This window comes from Motacilla alba, chromosome 14, assembly GCF_015832195.1.
Source record: "Motacilla alba alba isolate MOTALB_02 chromosome 14, Motacilla_alba_V1.0_pri, whole genome shotgun sequence".
Taxonomy (NCBI): Eukaryota; Metazoa; Chordata; class Aves; order Passeriformes; family Motacillidae; genus Motacilla; species Motacilla alba.
This window is the reverse complement of record NC_052029.1, coordinates 11,642,919-11,661,721: the sequence shown is the minus strand read 5'-3', so window position 1 is coordinate 11,661,721 and position 18,803 is coordinate 11,642,919. Positions and strand designations below refer to the sequence as shown.

Here is an 18,803-nt window from a genome sequence, read left to right as displayed (position 1 = left end):
TCTGATCTATGCTATTTATACTTTGCAAATTTGTGCACAGACACATATATAACATTCCATACAAAAAATAATGTCAGTGGAGCATTAAGGTTAAATAACAGGGCACTAAGTAAAGAATTGTGCCTCCCTGCAGAGCAACTTAAGGATAAATCTATGTCATTATATCTGCCTCTGCCTTTGCACTGGAGAGCAGAGATTTCCCTGCAGCCTGGGTGTTTTGTGGGGACTTGCAGGGTCTGTCCATGGCTCTGCCTCTGCTGCTGACCTGCTTTGTGACCCTGGGCACTTTTTATTGCTTCTCTGGAGACTCCTTTCCCCATTCCCCTTTTGTCAGGAGCACACAGTCAGGAACCTCCAGCACAGAAATATTTACATCTTTGGGCAGAGCTCAGCCACATTTGGGATTGTGTATGTACTGAAAAGTGACAAAATAATAAGGAAAAGCATCTTCCTTCACCAGCCTGATCTAGTGGGCAGCATCCCACTTGAGTTGGAACGAGATGATCTTCAAGGTCCCTTCCAGCCCAAATTATTCTGTGATTCTATGAAATCTTCTGCTTCACCATCCTCTCCCCAAAATGCCCCACTCTCACTGCAGACTAGTAAACTGTGGGAAGTCTATTAGTAAATTTAAAAAAAAAAAAATCATTGAGAGCTTGAGAGAAACGGCCTCCAAAGTGTTGGACTTCTTTACAGTTACAGCCTGATCTGTTGTGCTGTGTGAGCCCTTTTTTTTCTGTTCAGTTATGATCCATGGGAGACTGAAAGTAAACACAGTCTCTTAAGTCTCCTCCACAATCCTGATGCTTTTACTGGCACAGAGAGGAGGCCAGCTCGGCCCTCTGCAGCCAAAACTAGATTCATTTGTCTTTAGAAACAACACAAATCTGTTTTCCTGGTTAAATAAAGTCATTTGCAGGGTTCTGTTGTGGGAAGGATGTGTCAGCTCACGCTGAAAGGAGCAGTCATGGGGATGAATGGGTTGGTTGTTGGGCTGGAACAGCCCTGTGCACACTGAAGGGCCCTTCCCCGGGCAGGCTGAGCCCTGGCTGGGATGGTGCCCAGGGGATGCTGCAGGTGCCTGGGCATCACTGCCAGCTTTATTGTGGGCATTCCCCCCCTGCACCGTGCCACTGAGTTTGGGACTGGTTATTGCAGAATTAATCCCACATCTCACACGGTCCCCTCAGCCCCTGTTTGGGGACAGCTCTGGTTTCTGCAGCGAAAGAGGCAAACGGGCCTCAAGCACCGAGTCCCTTGTGTGGCTCTGTGCTGCCCTGCTGGTGTAGGAAACCCATTTCTTCTTGTCTTGTTGCAATACAACACAAAATGAATGACACTCACATGCTGAGATGTTCAAGGGGAAAAAAGGGGACGTTTATTTCCCGACCTCGATATTTATAGAATTCCAAAAGTGACCATGGATTGGAGGATGAAATTGCCACCTCTTCAGCCACACTGGTCAAACCAACAGTCTATTAATTCTCTCCTCCTCCAGAAAGGAATGTAAAACAATCATTTTTTACATGAAAAGTGTGTGAGAAACTCCATTACAAAAATGTAAACATCAGAAGGCTTAGAAGAACTTCAGAAGAACAGGGCGACATTGTCTGTCAGTCTCAGGCCATGCTGGTGCTTCCCTGCCCTTCAGAGTTGCAACAAGCAATGACTTTCAATGTATTTCAATTCTCCTCACTGCTGTAGAGTTACTTGTTCTAGAAATTCTGGTGTGTAACTGGTAGGAAGAAAGGGTTGGTGATGTTCTCCAGAGGACATCAGGAATGAGGAAGCAGCAGCTAAAGTGGTTTGATTCCCTCTGAGATTTTTTTTTCAAATGTAGTTGAAAACAAGCAAGTGAAATGAGATGCTTAGAAGCACTGTGTTTGTGAGGTTCTTTCTGGTTTTAAATTACTTCGTTTAAACATCTTTGTCCGTGAAACCTCCGAGGGAGCTCATCCACTCGTTTTCTCATCTGCATCTTCTGCCTTCTGTCTGGTTCTTGCACAAGAAAGAATGTTAAGTATCTCATGTACATCTGTATATACAGAAATAAATGTAATTGAGTTGTAAAATAGTCTGGTTGAGCAGGAGGAGGTCAGTGATCTCAAATAATCCTGACACTTTAGTCAGGACCTGCTCCATATTACAGTTCAGATTTGCTGAGGTCTTTTCCTGTGGCCTTCTATAACATCTGAAAATATATTAGTGCTTTTCTACAATGTATTTAGAGCACAGCCTAGATATGAGGCATTTGAAGAAATACTCCTTGACTCTTTTGCTGTTATGTTTGTATTTTTTGCTTGTGAAAACAATTCTCAAGAGCATTGTTAGGTGGGTCATAGCAGGAACACCTCTGGGCTCGCTGGGGAATGTGTGAAAGCAGGTTTGGAGGGCTTTTATTTTCACACCCTGTTTCTGCTCTGTAGTGATAAATGTTTTCTGGAGTACAAACCTGAAGTCCCTCCCCTTGCAGGTCTCACTCGTTGAAATGTAGAAAGAGCTTTTTTTAATTTAAAGGTTTTCTTAGCAGTCAGGTTGTGTCACACTTAGCCAGTGACAGGTCTGATCAGCAGCTTGGCAAGAAGCACAATGTGGGAACTGCTGTTTATTTTAGCAGCTGATGGCACTAGACAGGTAGGATTAGAGCAGGACATAGGGCAGAGAGGAAAGGTAATGGCACAGCTTGGGAAAAAAGGAGGGAGGAACAGATCTTTTAGGCAATTCTGTATTGTCAATTGACCTACAACTCCAAACAAGCCAGACATACACTACCAGAATTTTTACCATACCCTCTGGGCTGTGTGCTGGGTAATTCCCATGTCCTTCAGCAGGTGGGGTAAATGCTGCTGAGTGAGATATCTGAGAGAGAAGCATTTGGAGTCCCTGAAAATCATCTTAATTCAGGACAGTATTTTAAGCTTGCAGGTGTGGGGAAGGAAAAAATTAGTTTCCTTTTCTTGCAGGCACAACCAGCCCCTGCACACACACCTGGGTCTAAAACCCCAACTAGTATGTGCTCCTTTCAGCCAGACCCACAGCATCCTGTGGGATGAGAGGATGTCACAGTGGCTTTTGTGCTGCAGCATTGTAACCACAAACAGCCCAATTACTTAAAATGGGCCTCAGCCAGTTCATTCATATTTGATTAAGAACTCTTTGAAAGATAGGCATATAGAGCTAAGAGCTGGCTCCAGCCTTAGTTATTTACATCAGGATGGGGGTGATAAAATCTTTTATTAGTGTCAGTGTTTAAATATTTTGGCTCTCTATTCCAATATTGTGGCAAGAAAGAGCCATATGTGTTCCTAGAAAGAGAGCCTAGTGCAGCCGTTAATCAGGAGAGGATCTATTAATGTATTAACATTCAGAATAACAAGCAAAACCAGCATGCACTGCAGAGACTAACACATAGCTTTAGTCTGCAGTTTTCAAGTGTTTGGGAAATGTTGTGTTCCTCCATCTTTCTAAAACTGGTGTTCTGCCAAGAGAAGTTCTCTTCTGTTTTTAATTTTAGAAAGGTTAAATCTATTTACAAAAGCAAACATAGCATGGAGTGCTGAAAACCAGGAGGATGTGGGCACTAACAGGCTCCCAGGCTTTAGAGTTCACAGCAGGAGCTGACTTGGCAGGGAAGCTTGTAGGCTTGTCCTTTCCTTCCCTTTTAATGCTGTGCTGAGTAGGGGACAAGGTATGAAGCCCAAGCTCCATACCAGCTCCCCATCACCACCTTTCTCCAGAAAGCACGGGACAACATGTGTGTATCTCTGCAGATCACCACTGCACTTTAGGGAAGCTTGCTGAAAGACTTGGCACAAGAAAAGGGCAAATTTTAAAGAGCTCCAGAGTGGGAGAGATTGCTGGTTGAGCAGCTTGCATGCCTCGAGGTCATTGCTAATGAGCAGTGTCTTGCCTGAAGAAGTGAACATTTCATTTTAGTGCTGCTATGAAAAGCAGCCATACTGTGTCCCCTTTGCATCCCGCACTACTGCCCACTTTGCTGTGGCATCTGGAGCAGGCTGCACCAGGAAGGGAAGGAAGCCCTCTTAAAGGATGTGGAAGGATGCTGAAGTGGTAGCAGAGCTCAGATGAGAGAAGCTGGAGCATGACAGCTGTTACCGGATCATGCAAAAAGCCTGCCAGCAAAAATGCATCAGTTTGTGTGATATCCGGGTGTCTTGTCTTCTGTTTTCATAATTGCATACATGGTGTCTGCATAAATCTCTTCCCCCCTTGCACTTGCAGCAGAAGGAGCTGACGGGCGGATGGCAGCACATCAGTGGGAGAACACCAGCAGGAAGAGACAACCAGTCAGATGTGTGTCAGATGGGGAGCCCCGGGGCCCCAGGCAGGTTCTTCAGAGGTTGCTCGAACATGGTGCACTCGCTAAACACAAAACCTCTCCTTTTCCCTTCAGGGAGAGGAGCATGTTCATGCAGACATGAGTACCAGCAGTGCTGTCTTGCCATGTTCTTCAGGAGCTTAGTGCCAAATGACAGCACAGGCGGCAGCAGCAGGAGCTTTCAGCAAACGTGTCGTAGCCCAAAGGGCTGAGTGTCCCCTCAAGGGATACAGTGGAATTTCTCCTACTGTTTCAGTGAATACTGAAATCTTGCTATTTATTCAGTCCTTAGCTGCAGCCTCTGTCTCTTGAGCCATGGACTTTCTTATGGTGAAATCAGACCTGCTCAAGGAGAGAGGGGTCCTATGTGTCTTAGTTTCACATTGGATTTTACCATAAAAAGCCCATTTCAAGAAAGCTGGATATACCCAACCTTCACAGGCCAGTTGGCCAGTTGACTGGTTTCCCTACTATCTGGTTCTTCAAGGTTTCCTGCCTGTGGACTACAAGTCTGGTTGAGTAACTCCACAAATAGAATTACTGATATCATCAGCTCCATGATAAAAATAATATCCTCTTCTCAGTATAAACTTCCACTTGTGGCTATAGATGCAGTCTGAGAAATGTGGGATTGTGAGCTGTCAAGGGTTAAAACTCATTCTTGAGGACACAAGAAAATCATTTTGCATGTTCAGAATCAACTTCCTTCTTTGACTTGCTGGGTACTGACAACTCAGGCTTACTTTGGTCCTGCTGACAGTCATGCTGATGACAGCGATTTCAAATGAAGAAAAACGAAGGAAAACATGAGCCAGCAAAAAAGCAACAGCTGGAAAAGCACCTTCCTCAACTCACACTAACATCGTGGCATTTGGTTATTGATGTTGCAATGGCAACTAATGTTATTCCCAGAGCCAGCACTTAAATTCCACTTTGGTAGATCATAACTGTAAGCAAGACACACGCTCCCACGGGAAGGGGTAATTATTGACCAATTCTTCTTGCTCTTAGACGAGTGGTGGCTTTGGTCTGCGATGCAGAGTGCTGGCTCTGTGCAGAGGTGACTAATATGTGTCACCAATTTCCTTGATGGAAGGCTTGAACCTGTATTTTAGCCCGGGGTGCCAGACTATGACAAACAAGAGCTAGAAGAGGGTAGCGAATAAACATGGTGAGAATTTCAGCTGTAATCTGCCATCAGGTCCATCTGTTACTCCTTCCCCCACAAGCCTTACAAACTCAATGAGCCAGGAACGGGCATGCTCCATATACTGTCCCATCCCTCAGCCACAGAGCAAGGTCTAATTGTCTGCTTGTCATTAAGTTTATCACTTACAGTCCCTTGAGCCATTACTGGTCACAGGATCTTGTTCAGTTCTTTAGCCTTCTGTCCACCCCACTTGTGGCAATACTTCCAGAAGGATACCAAAAAGGTGATGAGGATAAATGTGTTAATCATGTGATGGCATCTGCAATGTGGCAGAGTAGGAGGCACTCCAGATGTGCCTCCCAGGTGTGTGTCCTCTGCTCATTTAACCGTTCCCAGCCCCAGGCACTCTCCCTCCATCTCACGCAAGGTGAGATGCCCAGCTCAAAAACTCAGGGATTCATTTCCAGTTGGCAGCTGGTGAGTCCTGAGGTCTGTATGACCTGTTTTCACTCTGTGTCATGTGCAGGCACTTTCCTGCTGATTTGCTCTAATCCAGAGACAGGAAGGCAGAGGCTTCTGAGCAGGACCATGATGCAGGAGCAGCCAAGGAATAGAACAGTGTGTGGTGTGACTCAGTGAGGGATGAAGGCTCCAGCAGCAAGCTCTGCCTGTTGGGAAGCAGTGGTTTGCTTTGGGAGAGGGATGCCTATCTCCCAGGCAACGCTGCAGCCTCAAAAGTTGCTGTCAAAATTCTCAATGGTTCCAGACATCTCTCACTGATGGCAGGGTTTGGCAAACTTTGCTGCTTGTGTTCTCTTTCAGACCTCATGCCCCCAGCTGCAGTTCATAAGTGGAGCATCTCCCTGCTTTGGGAACAGGCAGTCTTAATTACATCCCACACAGATAATTTTTTTTGCATTTCTCCCATAGGTGCTTCCTTCTCATGTTCCAGAAACTCCATGTTCTTGGTTTACTGCTCCTCTGTTCCTTCCAGCTCAGAGAGCTTCCAGCAAGGGAGATGCAGAGGAATGTGATAAGCAGCTTGGCTGGTTAATGAGCTCCCTGTCTAACTGAGGGATTCTTGAATGCTGGGTTCACTTGCCAGTGCCTGGTATCTCCCTCAAGTTCTCTGCCTTCTGCTGGCTCTCCTGGGGGAGCAGTTGGGAGCCTGGTTTGAGTTGCAGTTACTTTTCACTTTGTCCCAAGCCATGTTCACCATGGTCAGGTGCAGACCAGAAACTGCTTCTGGATGGCAGGGCTGGAGAGCTACATGAGTCTGAGATTTGGCTGGGAAAACAGAGCTTAAAAAACACCCAGTCCCTCTCATTTGCAGTGACAACTGCAGAGTCACTGCAGAGAAAGTAATGGGAGATTTTTCTCTCCCTAATTTATGTCTCTCCTGCATATGGCTTCTACGGAGTCGCTGATGTTACAGACAGATGGGTTGGCATTTTACTAGACAGAACACATGGGCTAGATGTTGTTAATGCTTGTTAGCTACTCACTCTGCAGCTTGACCAGTCCAACACAGTCACCTCACAGATGGTTGGAAAGCTGCAGCCAGGGTGCTGGAGCGGTCCAGCCCTGCCACGTGTGGTGTGACAGCAGTTGGGATAACACACGTTTGGCTGCTCTTTCCAAAGGGATTTGTCATAGGTCAGAGATAGCCATGGCTGTGGGATCAGCACAGCTTCCCGGTGTATCAAGGAGAGACTCTGGTTTGTAAAGATCCTGAGATTTTATGGAGGTATTGGCTTTAAAGGATTAATGCTGTAGTTTGGGTTTTTATATGGAATGGGGTTGGAAAAATTCTGTGAGCCCTGTGCCTTGTTCCCATCTCTACTCCTTCATCCTTGATGTTTATAAGCATATTTGGCTGGTGAACACTATTTAGCAGATCTGAAGTCTGTTAAAAACTTGTACTTTATGAGCTCAAGTTCCGACTACAGCTGGCTGCCAGTATTAGTTTAGAGTGACATCCCATGTGATTTTCCATTCTCTGTGATGTGAATAGTCTGCTGTGATTTACTCTCACCAGCCATGTGTTCAGTGGAACCATTTTTAGGTATCACCTCAGCAAATCTCCACAGGGTGAGTCTCCTTCTGGCCGGTTTGGACATCCCATCAGAATCTGTGGATGCAAAAGTAGATGCTACGGGTGAATCATTTACATTGCCATCTTCCCTCTTTGACAATGTTCAATTTGCAGCATAATGATGGGAGCCTGAATGAATCCTACAGATGAAACGGGGAATTTTAGTTTCTGCACTTGTTCTCTAAAAACTCTCAAAGCACTTTTGGAAAATGCATGGGTATTAATCCACACTGAGCAGCAGTTCTTCAATCCTGTGATTTAAATTGGATATATTTGTCTCTGTCTGTCCTGAACTGTTCAGTAACATTAATGCACCCTGATAATAGCTGTCACATTTTACCCCGGGGGTTGTTCCTCAGTGATAGGTGAAATCACAGCAGTTCAAAGACCTGTCTTCCAGGATGAAAAGCTCTATAGGAATATTCAGATATAAAATAGTAATAGTATGAATCAAAAAATACGCTTCCCTTATTTTAAAGCCTTTGATCTTATTTTTATGGCATCGCATTTGACAGTCTAAAGGGCATTAACCTGTAGGAGAAACCTTTTGAAAGAAGGTGCTGACTTGCCCTCTGCTGCACAGAGCACTGTCCCCCAGGATTTACCAGCAGCTTTCCCCCACAGAGAGGGGTGCAGCCCTTCAGCACGTGTCCCTGCTCATTTTTATGTTTCGTTTTTGACATGAGGTGCAGGAGAGCTCGCCTAGATCAAAACAGGGAGCTGTGGGGACAGGCTGGTGCAGCACACCCTGCTCTGCGTTGCTTTGCTGCTGAGCTGGTGCAGCATCCAGGACCCACCACTGCTGCCACTCGTGTGCACAGTGCCTGGGTCATGTTTCTGATTAAGATGGAAGTATACGAGCTGACCTCTTGTTCCAAAGACATTCTGGGGCTGTGGTTCATCTCAGTGTTGAATAATAAGAAAGAGAAAGGAAATGTTTGCTATAAATCTCAGTGCACGCAGGGCTGTTTCTCACTTACCCCATCCCAGCATTCAATTTTCTTCTTGGCATTGCCAGGCATTTGCTTTTCTTTGCTCAGCAGCTAAAAGCAGCTTTTTCATTACATTTCCTGGAAGGCTCTTTACAGGCATCCATCCCTGTCTGCCTCATAAATTCACTTTATATACCAAGCTGGTGACACAGAGGTCAGAGGTCTTGGCAAGAAACAATTATGATGAGGAAGTGCGCTTCTTCTTTGGGTTACAATGAGGATATTAAAGGGGGGGGGAGGAATTTTGCTGCAGACAAGGAATGGTTATTTGTGAAAGGGAGGTGACCTGATTGATTAAGTGCTGCACATCCTGCAGGAGCCACCATGGGCAGGCATCCTGTCAGGCCAGCTGGAACCTGCCAGTTACCGTGAAAAAAAGAAGAAAACCAGTAAACAGTTTGCTAAATAACCTCATAAATATTTCCAGCCATAAGCACATCTTGCGGTTCAATTTCGTGTTAGTTTTTGGTTTTTTTTCTTTCCTTAATATTTCCCTAATTTTAAATGAACGGCCTGTAATTAAAGTGATTTAGAGGCTACCTGGGGACCTGGTATTTGAGCAGTGCATGATGCTTAGGAGAGATTGATTGGTGAGGCATAACTCAATTGGGGTATTTTGATAATGATATCATCACCCGAGAGAGCCAAGTTTGAGCAATTAAATCTCAAAACCTCGTGTTTGGGTTGTTATAACTTCAGCAGGCAGTTTCTGCATGTGCACGCACACAAACACACACACACACTTTTTTTCCTTGGTTTTTTCCTTGGTTTTTTTCTGGGCACTCCAGTTTTTTGGCTTCCCTGCATCTGTCTGTTTGTCTGTCTGTCTGGGGTAATCTGAAGTGGTGATTTATCAGCTGTGCAGACCCAGAGAGAGGGTGCCAGCCCTCAGCATCACTGCTTCTTCCCCCCTCAACATCTGCACGTGGACAAGGCGGCCTTTGACATTTAGAAAAATCTTGGCATCTGAAGCAAGAGGCAGAAACAAAAGGATTTTCTCATTTAAAGGTCAGAGCCAGCAGCTTCTTAAAGGAAAATTTCAAGTAGGTTTGTTGCACTGTGGCAGGGTTTGTGGGTGTCAGTGGGTGCTGAGGGAGGCCGTGGGTGCCATGGGGAAGGTGTCGGGGAGTTGAGGGGGTTTCAGGATCAGCAGTGTGCCCAAGGCCCTGAGGTACACATGGCAGTAGAGCTGTGGAGCTTTTGGGAGGTGATCACTTGGAACAGCCAGCCCTGAGGGCTTCTGCTGGCACATGAAGGCTTTGGGAAGAGGGAGTGACTTTCCCACATGTAGAGGAGGTCTGAGGGATTCATGTGATGAAGGCAAATTGCCAAAGGGGACAATCTGCTGGGGAGATGTGCATCACCCACACAGGTTTGGACAGCACAGCACTCTTCAGGGTAGGGTGGGGAACACCACAAGAAGAAGGGAAAGGGGAAGTTAGAACTCAGGCACAGAGGCCACAGCATGGCCCATAGTGCTGGAGCAGCCTGTGGACCTGCACAGAGCAGGGAGAAGCAGGGGAGTGTTGGGTGTGAAGCCGTGGTGCTCCTTCCCTCAGCACACGGGGGACTGGTTGCTGTGTGTGCTCAGAGCTGGCATCCGTGGGGACACAGCACAGACAGTGATTTATGGAAGGAGCAGAACAGATGAGATGAGGCCTTCAAGATACGTTCACTGGGTAAATGTCACTGGCAATGATTCACTTGCCCCTTTTGACCCCTAATACATCTTAGCCTTGGAAAGCACCGTCTACCATAGAGCGTGGCCAAGCAGCATCTGCAAAGCAAAGGTTTGTCACCACGCCAAGGGGTGGCTTGGCAGCCCTGCCAAAGCCCTGGACTTCATCCTTCTGCACGCTGTGGAGGTGTTTGAACCTCCTTTGTTCCCAAGCTGAGACACAACTGTCTTGCCTGCTGTGCCTGGCACAAAGCTCCACCATCCCTGTTGTCAGCTTGCCAAAACCCATTCAGGAACTCCACCTGCGATGCTGGATGTGTGTGTTTGAAGTTGCAGGAACACGTGTCCTGCATGGATTGCATCCCCAAAGGCAGTTGTGCTTTCTCAATGTGGGAATCAGAGGTAGAAAATCCTCACTTCATTTTGAAATCTCAAGTTGTTTAGAATTCTGTTGTATAGAATTCATGTTGTGCAGAATTTTCCCGTTTCTGCATTTCTGCTCCGTACTTTCTGATGATATCAATCCTCATGCCAGCTCTCTCCTTGGGGTGTGCAGCCACCCTCTTTACAGTCGTATTCCAGTGTCTGAAGGTCTACATGACCTTGGGTCTTACACTCAACCCATATTTTTCAAGAAACAACCTTTGTGTGATTGAACTCACACTCCATGCCAGTTTATAGCCGATGGCACTTTTGGAGCCATTGTTTTTAGCTACCAAAATGTCAGAGAGAAGGGGAAATGGGTGTACAAGAAAATAAAACCTGAGTGTATCTAGGTGAGAGTGACTTCTGAACCGTGTGGTAGCTTGTGAGTGACTAAAGGAGACACTGTCACACTTTTCTCATAGGTCCCCCTTGGCAGCTGGAGGAGTCAGAGAAGGAAGTGCTGGGTCTTGGCTTTCAGGAAAGGCTTGTGTGCAACAGCAGCACGGGTGCAAAGAGCCACCTCGGCAGGAGCAGTGCAGACAGAGTCCTGTACATGTTACATTGAAGTGGCAGTAGTTAAGAGAGCCTGTTACAGTCCATATGTTGCAGTTTTACGAGCCCAGTTCATCCAGCTGCAGGTCCATTTCCTGACAGGAGACATTTGGGAATGGCTATTGCTCCTCCACATCATCTGCATGGTCTGCTCCTTGCTGAGATGATGAGAAGAACCCACTTTTCTACCACGTTGGTGGTTATTTGAGACATTTTTACATGTATGTCTGAACTATAAAGCCTTTAATAATTTACTGGTTTCGAGAGTTAAGAGGAAGATTTATGATGTTTCCTGCTGGCAGGTGGCTGCTGATCTTGATTCCCCTGAAGAAACAGTTGTGCTAACAGCTCCCTTCTCGGAGCAGCTACTCCAAGTTCATGTTGTTCTGTGCTAAATAGACCAGAGTTGTTGTGGTTTGCAATATAGAGAGGTCTGGCCCCTGATCTGGTTGCTGTGGGGTAGCACAGCCTGCGAGGAGACAAACAGGCTTGTCACCCTTCAAATCTACAACCAGACTCACATCCCACCCAGCCCAGCAGAGCTGGCTGTGCAGTAACACTGGGCAAAGAGTGATTTCCTTTGCTTTTCTAGAAAAGGTCCCCATAGCCCTTAAATCAGACTAAACTGGCAACGGAGCTTAGTGAAAGCTGAACTCTTTCCTTTTGCAAGTATTTGAGATCTGAATAAAACATAACAGAGACCTGAATCTTGGTAGTTTAGTGAGCCAGACAGACTTTTCCCATGAATTAGAAGAAACCAAACAGGGCTATGTATAGAGTACCTGAGAGATGGTATTCTCATCATGATTAGCTGCTGCTCTGTGCTCAGGGAAACTGAGGTTTGGGAGGGAATATTTACATCCCTAGTGAAGCACTGCACTTGTGTGGCCCAGCACAGAGGGGAAGGGGAGAGTGAAGCATAATGGTGGTCCCCAAAGTGTCCTCTTGCATTGACTCCTCAATGCATTGACTCTGGGGTGGATGGGGGTACTCACAGATCCAGCTTTTCCTTTGATCCCGTGTATTCAGTTTGACTGTAAATGTTGGTGCTTTTTTTTTTTTTCCTTTCTTTTTTCTTTGCTTTTTTGCCCTTCTCTTTAAGAGCAAGAGCACACTACAGCAGTGATGTCAGTAGTGTTGAGCACAGAGCAGTCAGGGCTGGGTTTGAACATGCTCTGGTCTCTCTCACCCCATTCCCACTCATGGACTGTCCCCATGGATCAGTGACACTTGTTTATGCTCCTCTCAGCTTTGCATTTTATTCCTAGATGGGCTGGGGTGGCTTTTGGCTTCATCTAAACTTAGAATTTTAGGGAATGCATCAGCAGAGTGACGGTGATTGTGATACATGGAGTGTGCTGTGAATAGCTGATCTGTGCTGGCACCTGCAGCAGGGATGTCCAGGAGCTTGCCTTTGAGGGTTGAGACTTTTTATAAATATAAAAAAAAAATTAAAAATGGGTGGAGGGAATCCTAGCTATGAGCAGTGGAGGACTTGAGTGCCCGTGCAGCTTTGAACTGCTGGAAATTTCACATTTCTTATTTTCAGAAATACAGTTTTTAGAGCTGGAACCACAGGCATGCTCTGCATTGATCCAGAATGGTGTGGAACACCAGAGCCTGCAGCGTTCACTCAGCAGAGCATCCCCCCATGTCCTCCCCCTCAGTTCCTGCACACCCCTGTGCATCCCCCTGCCTTGCTCTGATCCCCTGCTCACTCCTGTTCCTGCCTCGGGCACTTCCCTCTCTGCCAGCAAGTGCACCAGGCAGGGTGCAGGCTGGCTTTTGAAAAGAAATCCTGTGAATTAATGGGAACATATTGCTATTATTTCATATAATCACTTTATTTGTAAAGCACAGGCTGCAGAGGTACTCCCGCTGTTGAACCCAAAGCAGCAAATCTATCTATATATCCCAGTCTACACTACATTATGAACAGATGGGTGAAGAAAAAAAGCAATAAAAACAAATAATAAGAAAAGTTACAATGATAGCAATTTTAAAACACTCCTGGGGGGAAAAAAAAAAGTTTGTCCATTTTTTTTAAGGCAATGTGAGATTGAATGAGCTGCACTGCAAGTGCATCCATCCTCTAAGTTCACATGTAAACATCTACTGGCAGAGGAAGAATTGCTTTTTTTCCAAGTGGCTGCCTTCTTGCCTTGTGCCTGTTACGGAAGCAATCATAAGAAACCTGGGTGAGATGTCTGGGGTTTGGAAGCATTTGGGGGTTTCCTTTGATTTTGTAGAGTTCCTGGGGAGACAGAGGCCATGGGGGTGAGGGGGAGGATGGTGCCTCCCTTGACAACTGAGAAAACTCAATGGGAAATAGCAATCTTCTTGGAAGCATGTATTTATCCACATAACTTGCTCTGAACATTATTCTTCTGCCTCTGCTGCAGGAGAGAACTTTGTTTATGAAGAATAGTAGAGAGAAACTACCATTAATCTCATAAAAAAGAGAAGATATTCAAATGTAGCCTTCACCTGTGACACCAGCGAGCTCAAAGTAGAGGAAATTTAAAACATTTATGTTGCTCTGTTTTTGAGGTCATAAAACACAAGCAAATGGTCTGGCACTGGATGCTAAATTTCTTAAGGAATTTAATTAATTAAACTAGTAAACCAATTAATGGATTTGCTTGGAAATTTTTAGAAAATTAATTCTGTGCCCAAAGAGTGTTTTAAATCTGCGAGGGAGGCTGTGTACTTCATACAGAGCTTGAATTCCCATTTCAGATGAATCCAACTCGGCACTGAGAGAGTTGGAGATACAAGCGATGCATTCATAATACTCGGACCTTCCTCCAAAACTGGCACTTCTCATCAGCTGAATTCAGGGGGGATTTGCAAAATAAAACCTGTGCTGCTGCCACAGCACCCAGCTCTTGTGCTTCTGCTCTGCTGTGACACCTCTGGCTTTACGTGGGCTGGGAATTTACATCCTTCCTGATGCCTCCAACTGGCTCCTTCATCTGCCATCTCTTCCCTCTTTGATCTGGTCCAGGAGTACCTCAGATGCACAGGAGGTATCAGGTAGCTCTGGTAAGCAGCAGATCAAAGCAGGGGATTTGCTGAAAAACATCCCAAAAAAATCAAAGATTTAAACAAAACTCATTTGTTTTTCCATGTGAAAGCCTTGCTTCGGTTCCCTGCCTGCCTCAGGGACGACAGGGGCATCCTCTGTACCTTGCACTCCTCACAATCCAAAGTGACCCAAACGTGGAGAGTTCATAATCAAATGTCTCCAGGCTCTTGAGAACATGAAATTGGAAGGAAGCAGGTTCCTTGGGGTTTCAGCAGCTAAAGCCATGTTTTCCCCTCCCATGGCCATCTTCCACTTTGGGTCTTGGCATCCTTTGATTGAGGACAGGGCTGCCAGCCATGCCTGGCACCACCCATGCCTGGCACCACCCATGCTATCCCACCTCGGCTCCAACAGGAAGCAGAGCTGCAAAGCAATTAGGAATGGGAGTGTTTTGAAGAGGAAAATGGCAGGGGAAAAAAAATTAGCATTTGCACTGTGATGTTTTTGCTGTTTATTAATAAACAAGCCGCTTTCATGCCTCCGGGGGCAGGAGAGGCTTCAAGCATTCCTTATTTCTCTTGCATTTAGCTTTTTTTTGCTTGTTTTATATGTTACAGGAGATTTGTAGTGTCTTCCCACATGTTGAGTTTCCTTATTTTCTTGAGAGCATCCCTGGAATAATTCCTCTGGAGGTTTCAGCTGTGTGCTGCCAGGCTGATTTAAACACTTTAGGGATGCAGGGTGGATCAGTACTCATTGGGAAGGAGTTATGCTAATTAGGAACAGGTCTGCTCTCTCCTACAGAAGTGGCATGACTTCAGGAATAAATGTTTTCATGGAGAGAAAACCCCTATTCAGAGCTCCTGCCACCCTGGGTGGTGTTGGTAACAGTGACCCTGATGTGGCCACCTCTGTTCTGTGCTGGCTCTTTCCAGGATGGTGAAACATCTCCCCAGTGCCACATTTGTCACCAGGGAAGGCTCATGGGGACATTGGGATGCAGGACTCAGGAATGCCGTGTGCCAAACAGATGGCATGTCCTTGGTGACAGGCGGATCCATGCCAAAGGAGGCTTCAGGGTGGCACTGAGGTGAATTAAAACCCTCAGGTATTAATGGGCTTGTTCTTCTTTCCCTTTAGGCCTCCAGCTCCTCGGGTGGAAAAATGCAGCTTCTGGAAACGGAGTTCTCACGAACCATCCGGGAGCTCATCGAGCTCCACCTGCTGCGCCAGGACAGCATCCCAGCCTTCCTCAGCGCCCTCACCCTCGACCTCTTCAGCCGCCAGACCATGGCTTAGTGTCCCACTGCCAGCTGCCAGCCAGCGTTTGGCCCTCCTGGGCAGGACACTTGAGGTAGCAGGGAAAAATTCTCCTGGTCACCACCCTTAATTTGTGGTATTGGGTTGCTTCTGTTTTGTGAGGAACTCCTTCTTCCCCCTTCTTTCATGCTGAGTCACAAATCCCACCAATTCCTCTGAAAAGCATAATTTTCCTCCTGGGGGAGGGCAAGTCTAGCTCCATCCCAGGGCTCTCCTGTGCTAGGATCCAATCCCTGCTTTTGAACTGGGCCACATGTTCATCACTACCCAGATTCTCAGGATCTGTCTGGGAATATGGTGGAAACTGCTGGTTTGAGGAGCCCCAGCATCACCAGTCACAGCTTTTCCCAAAAGGATTCCCTAAATCTGGGCCCTAACAAAGAGACAAACCTGCATCAGGCTGGTGCTTCCTACTGCTGTGTGGTTGTCCTCTTCTAATGGCAGCCAAGGGCTTGATCCCTGAGGACAGAGACCCAGGGTAAGTCTCTTGCTCTTGCAAACATCTCATCACTCAGCAAGTTTGAAATTATTTTTAAGATATCAGTGACCTGAGTCTGCCGTCACTCAGCAGACAAGCACAAGCATAAATGGCCATTTGAAGCCCCTATACCTGTGTTGACACCTCTGTGGCTCAGTCACTGCCATGCTTTTGGTTCCTTACTGAGACTTTAGGGCTCTTGGTTATCTCAGGACTGTAGAAAGTGGAAAGGAGCAGTTTGGACTCCATTGTGTTCAATGCTGCTGGCTTTAGCCTGCTGCCTGCCACCACCCTGTGGCTATGTGTTTTGGGAGGTCTCCTTCCTCCTCCCCTCCGTGGAGGGTGGAGCATCCCCAGAAGTCTGACATTTTGTGTTATAATGGATGTAGCTCTTCTGTCATAACAATAAATTGTCACTGCCCAAACTGGGTGTATGACTCTTATTTGGGATGCGCCCCGTGCCTAGCTCTGCTCTCCCACATGTAGAGGAAGAGCACATCAATGTCTGATGTGCTTCACAAAGGGAGGACATCATTATCTCTGTTTTTCCAGGCAAGTCTCATTCATAGATTTATAGAATCATCAATGGTTTAAGTTGGAAGGGATGTTAGAGATCATTTAGTCCCAACCCCAGCTGTCTTAAACCAAATCAGTTTGCTATAAACTTCTGTGTATATTGATTTCCCCCTGATTTCAGCAGGAACACACTCCCTAGGCTTGGAGAAAAGGTAGCAGTGAGCAGGCTAGCAAGTTAGCTGAGATACTTGCAGTGACTGCAGGGTTGGCCAGGCTTGCTGGAGTCACTTGGAGACCTGTTGATGTGTCTACAGGCATGGAATACATCTGCTGTTGACCCCATCTGCTGCTGATCAGAGGTGGAGGGACAAACATGAGATCTGGGGAGGCTGCAGCCCCCATCTCCCCAACTCTCCTCTCTGCAGGGAAGCGCAATCGCAAAAGTTTGTCATTTTCTCTTCTGCTTGAAGAAGTCCCGGTGGAAGATGAATTGCTGGGCATGCTGTGCCAGGGGAAGGCTGCCTGATTCATATGCACGGCGTGGCACAGAGAGTCGCCTTCCCCAGTCATGGGGAAAATGAATCATGACGTCAGCCGCATTCAGCTCCGCCGCCAACACAATAGCAGATCCTGGCTGCCGCAGAAAATTCTTCTCCTGGCTCCTTGCAGGAGAAATGAAGTAATTAATAAGTTTCCAATAAACCCTCTATCTTAGCAAAACACAGGTGAGGCGAGAAGCGATGCTGGAGAGCGACAAGGGAAAACACGTTCTGCCCGTTGGAAAGTTGCCTCCCAGGAGTGAGAGGATAATAAGTTGGGAGAGAACACACAGTAGGCTTCCGAGACGCCTGCGGTGGGGAGGAGACATGAATTACTGCTCTGCTCCCTGTTCCCCCAGCAAGACTGATTTGTTCAACTAAGTTTAATATGGCAGCATGGCTGGGAGAGGTGTGTGGTGAGGAGGGGTGCTTGGCTGGGTGTGCTGGTGTGGTGCAGCAGCTGTCCATGGCTTGGGAGCTGCTGTGTGACTGTCCTGCTTTGGTCAGCAGCATCCCTGCCCTGCTCATGGCATTATGCTGCTCCACAGTGAGTTCACAGGGCTCACATGAAACTGGGATTTTTGGGAAGCTTGACATCTCTAAGGGTCACACGTGGAAGCGTGGGAGTTTTTCTTCTGGAGGTGTGACCATTGCAAAGCCACTTGGGCCACCTGTGGGCCATGGAGAGGAGGAGCTGAGAGTCCCCAGTTTCTAGGTCCAACACTGAATTCAGGATGAAGCCACAAACCTATGTCTGTACCTGATACCACGGCAGCTCCCATCTCTGTCTTTATCCTGCTTGTCTGAGCCATGAGGGAGCTGCAACTGTGACACTGAATTTTGCTGTGATTGCTCCTTCCTTTCTGAGCTACATGGGCTCAGCAGCCCATCAAAGGTGCTGCCACCGTGTTCACCACCCCCTGCACCCCTTCTCCATGAGTGCAGCCCCCTGGGGCAGGGCAAAGAGATCCCAGTTGCCACCACCCCAGATCGTGAGGACACAAATCCCATCTGGGTTTGGCTCATCACTTGCAAAGCTCCAGCCCTATTTGTGGAAAATCCTTTTAGAAAATCTTGGGAGCTGGATAATAAATTTTCAGTCGGTTGGAGGGGAGAGGCGGGAGCGCTCACAAGCACGTGTGTGCTCGCTGGGTTTCTGTGCACACTAGCTGGGTTTATGTGCTGTAGGCTGTGAAATATGATTTATCGGTGGATGGCTGCAGGATTTTTTGTATGTGTGTGTATGTGTGTGTCAGAGCACCATCTTGTTTGCAGTGTTGCCTGAAGCTTCCCTTCACTCAAACTGCTCGTGAGTCCCTGCTCTGCTGCAAATCAGCCCTGTGCATCTGTGTGCATATCCAAACACCAAACGGGCACAGAGCTGTTGGGTAAAGTGGCAGAGCTCTGGGCTAAGGCAGGTTGCACCAGATTTGTGCCTCTCCTAAAGGCACATCTCTGAATCTGGAGGTTTTTGCACCTGCTTTGTGTCTCCTGGCTCTTGGTGTCATCACGTGTTGTTCGCGTTGTTCTGGAAGTGTGCGATGCCTGAGAAGGAACCAGGGAAATCCTTTCGGGATGAGCCATGAGAAGTTTGGAGTTTGTGGATGTTAGTTTTGGATCTTCTCCATGTAACACTGTAGGAGGAAGGGAAGGAAACAGGGGAAGAGCATTGGAGCCATGATGGAGGTGG

The 18,803-nt window shown here is 46.9% G+C and overlaps 1 protein-coding gene across 3 annotated transcripts in view; it reads left to right on the top strand.

Annotated features, from left to right (window-relative positions):
- MAD1L1 (mitotic arrest deficient 1 like 1) overlaps positions 1-16,483 on the top strand; it is a 348,651-nt gene extending 332,168 nt beyond the window's left edge. For all 3 annotated transcript variants that reach the window (XM_038151270.1, XM_038151271.1, XM_038151272.1), the window contains one exon: positions 15,401-16,483. In XM_038151270.1, coding sequence (XP_038007198.1) covers positions 15,401-15,559 — 159 coding nt within the window. In that variant the 3' untranslated portion in view covers positions 15,560-16,483. The remainder of the gene's footprint in view (positions 1-15,400) is intronic.
- The last annotated feature ends 2,320 nt before the right edge of the window (positions 16,484-18,803 follow it).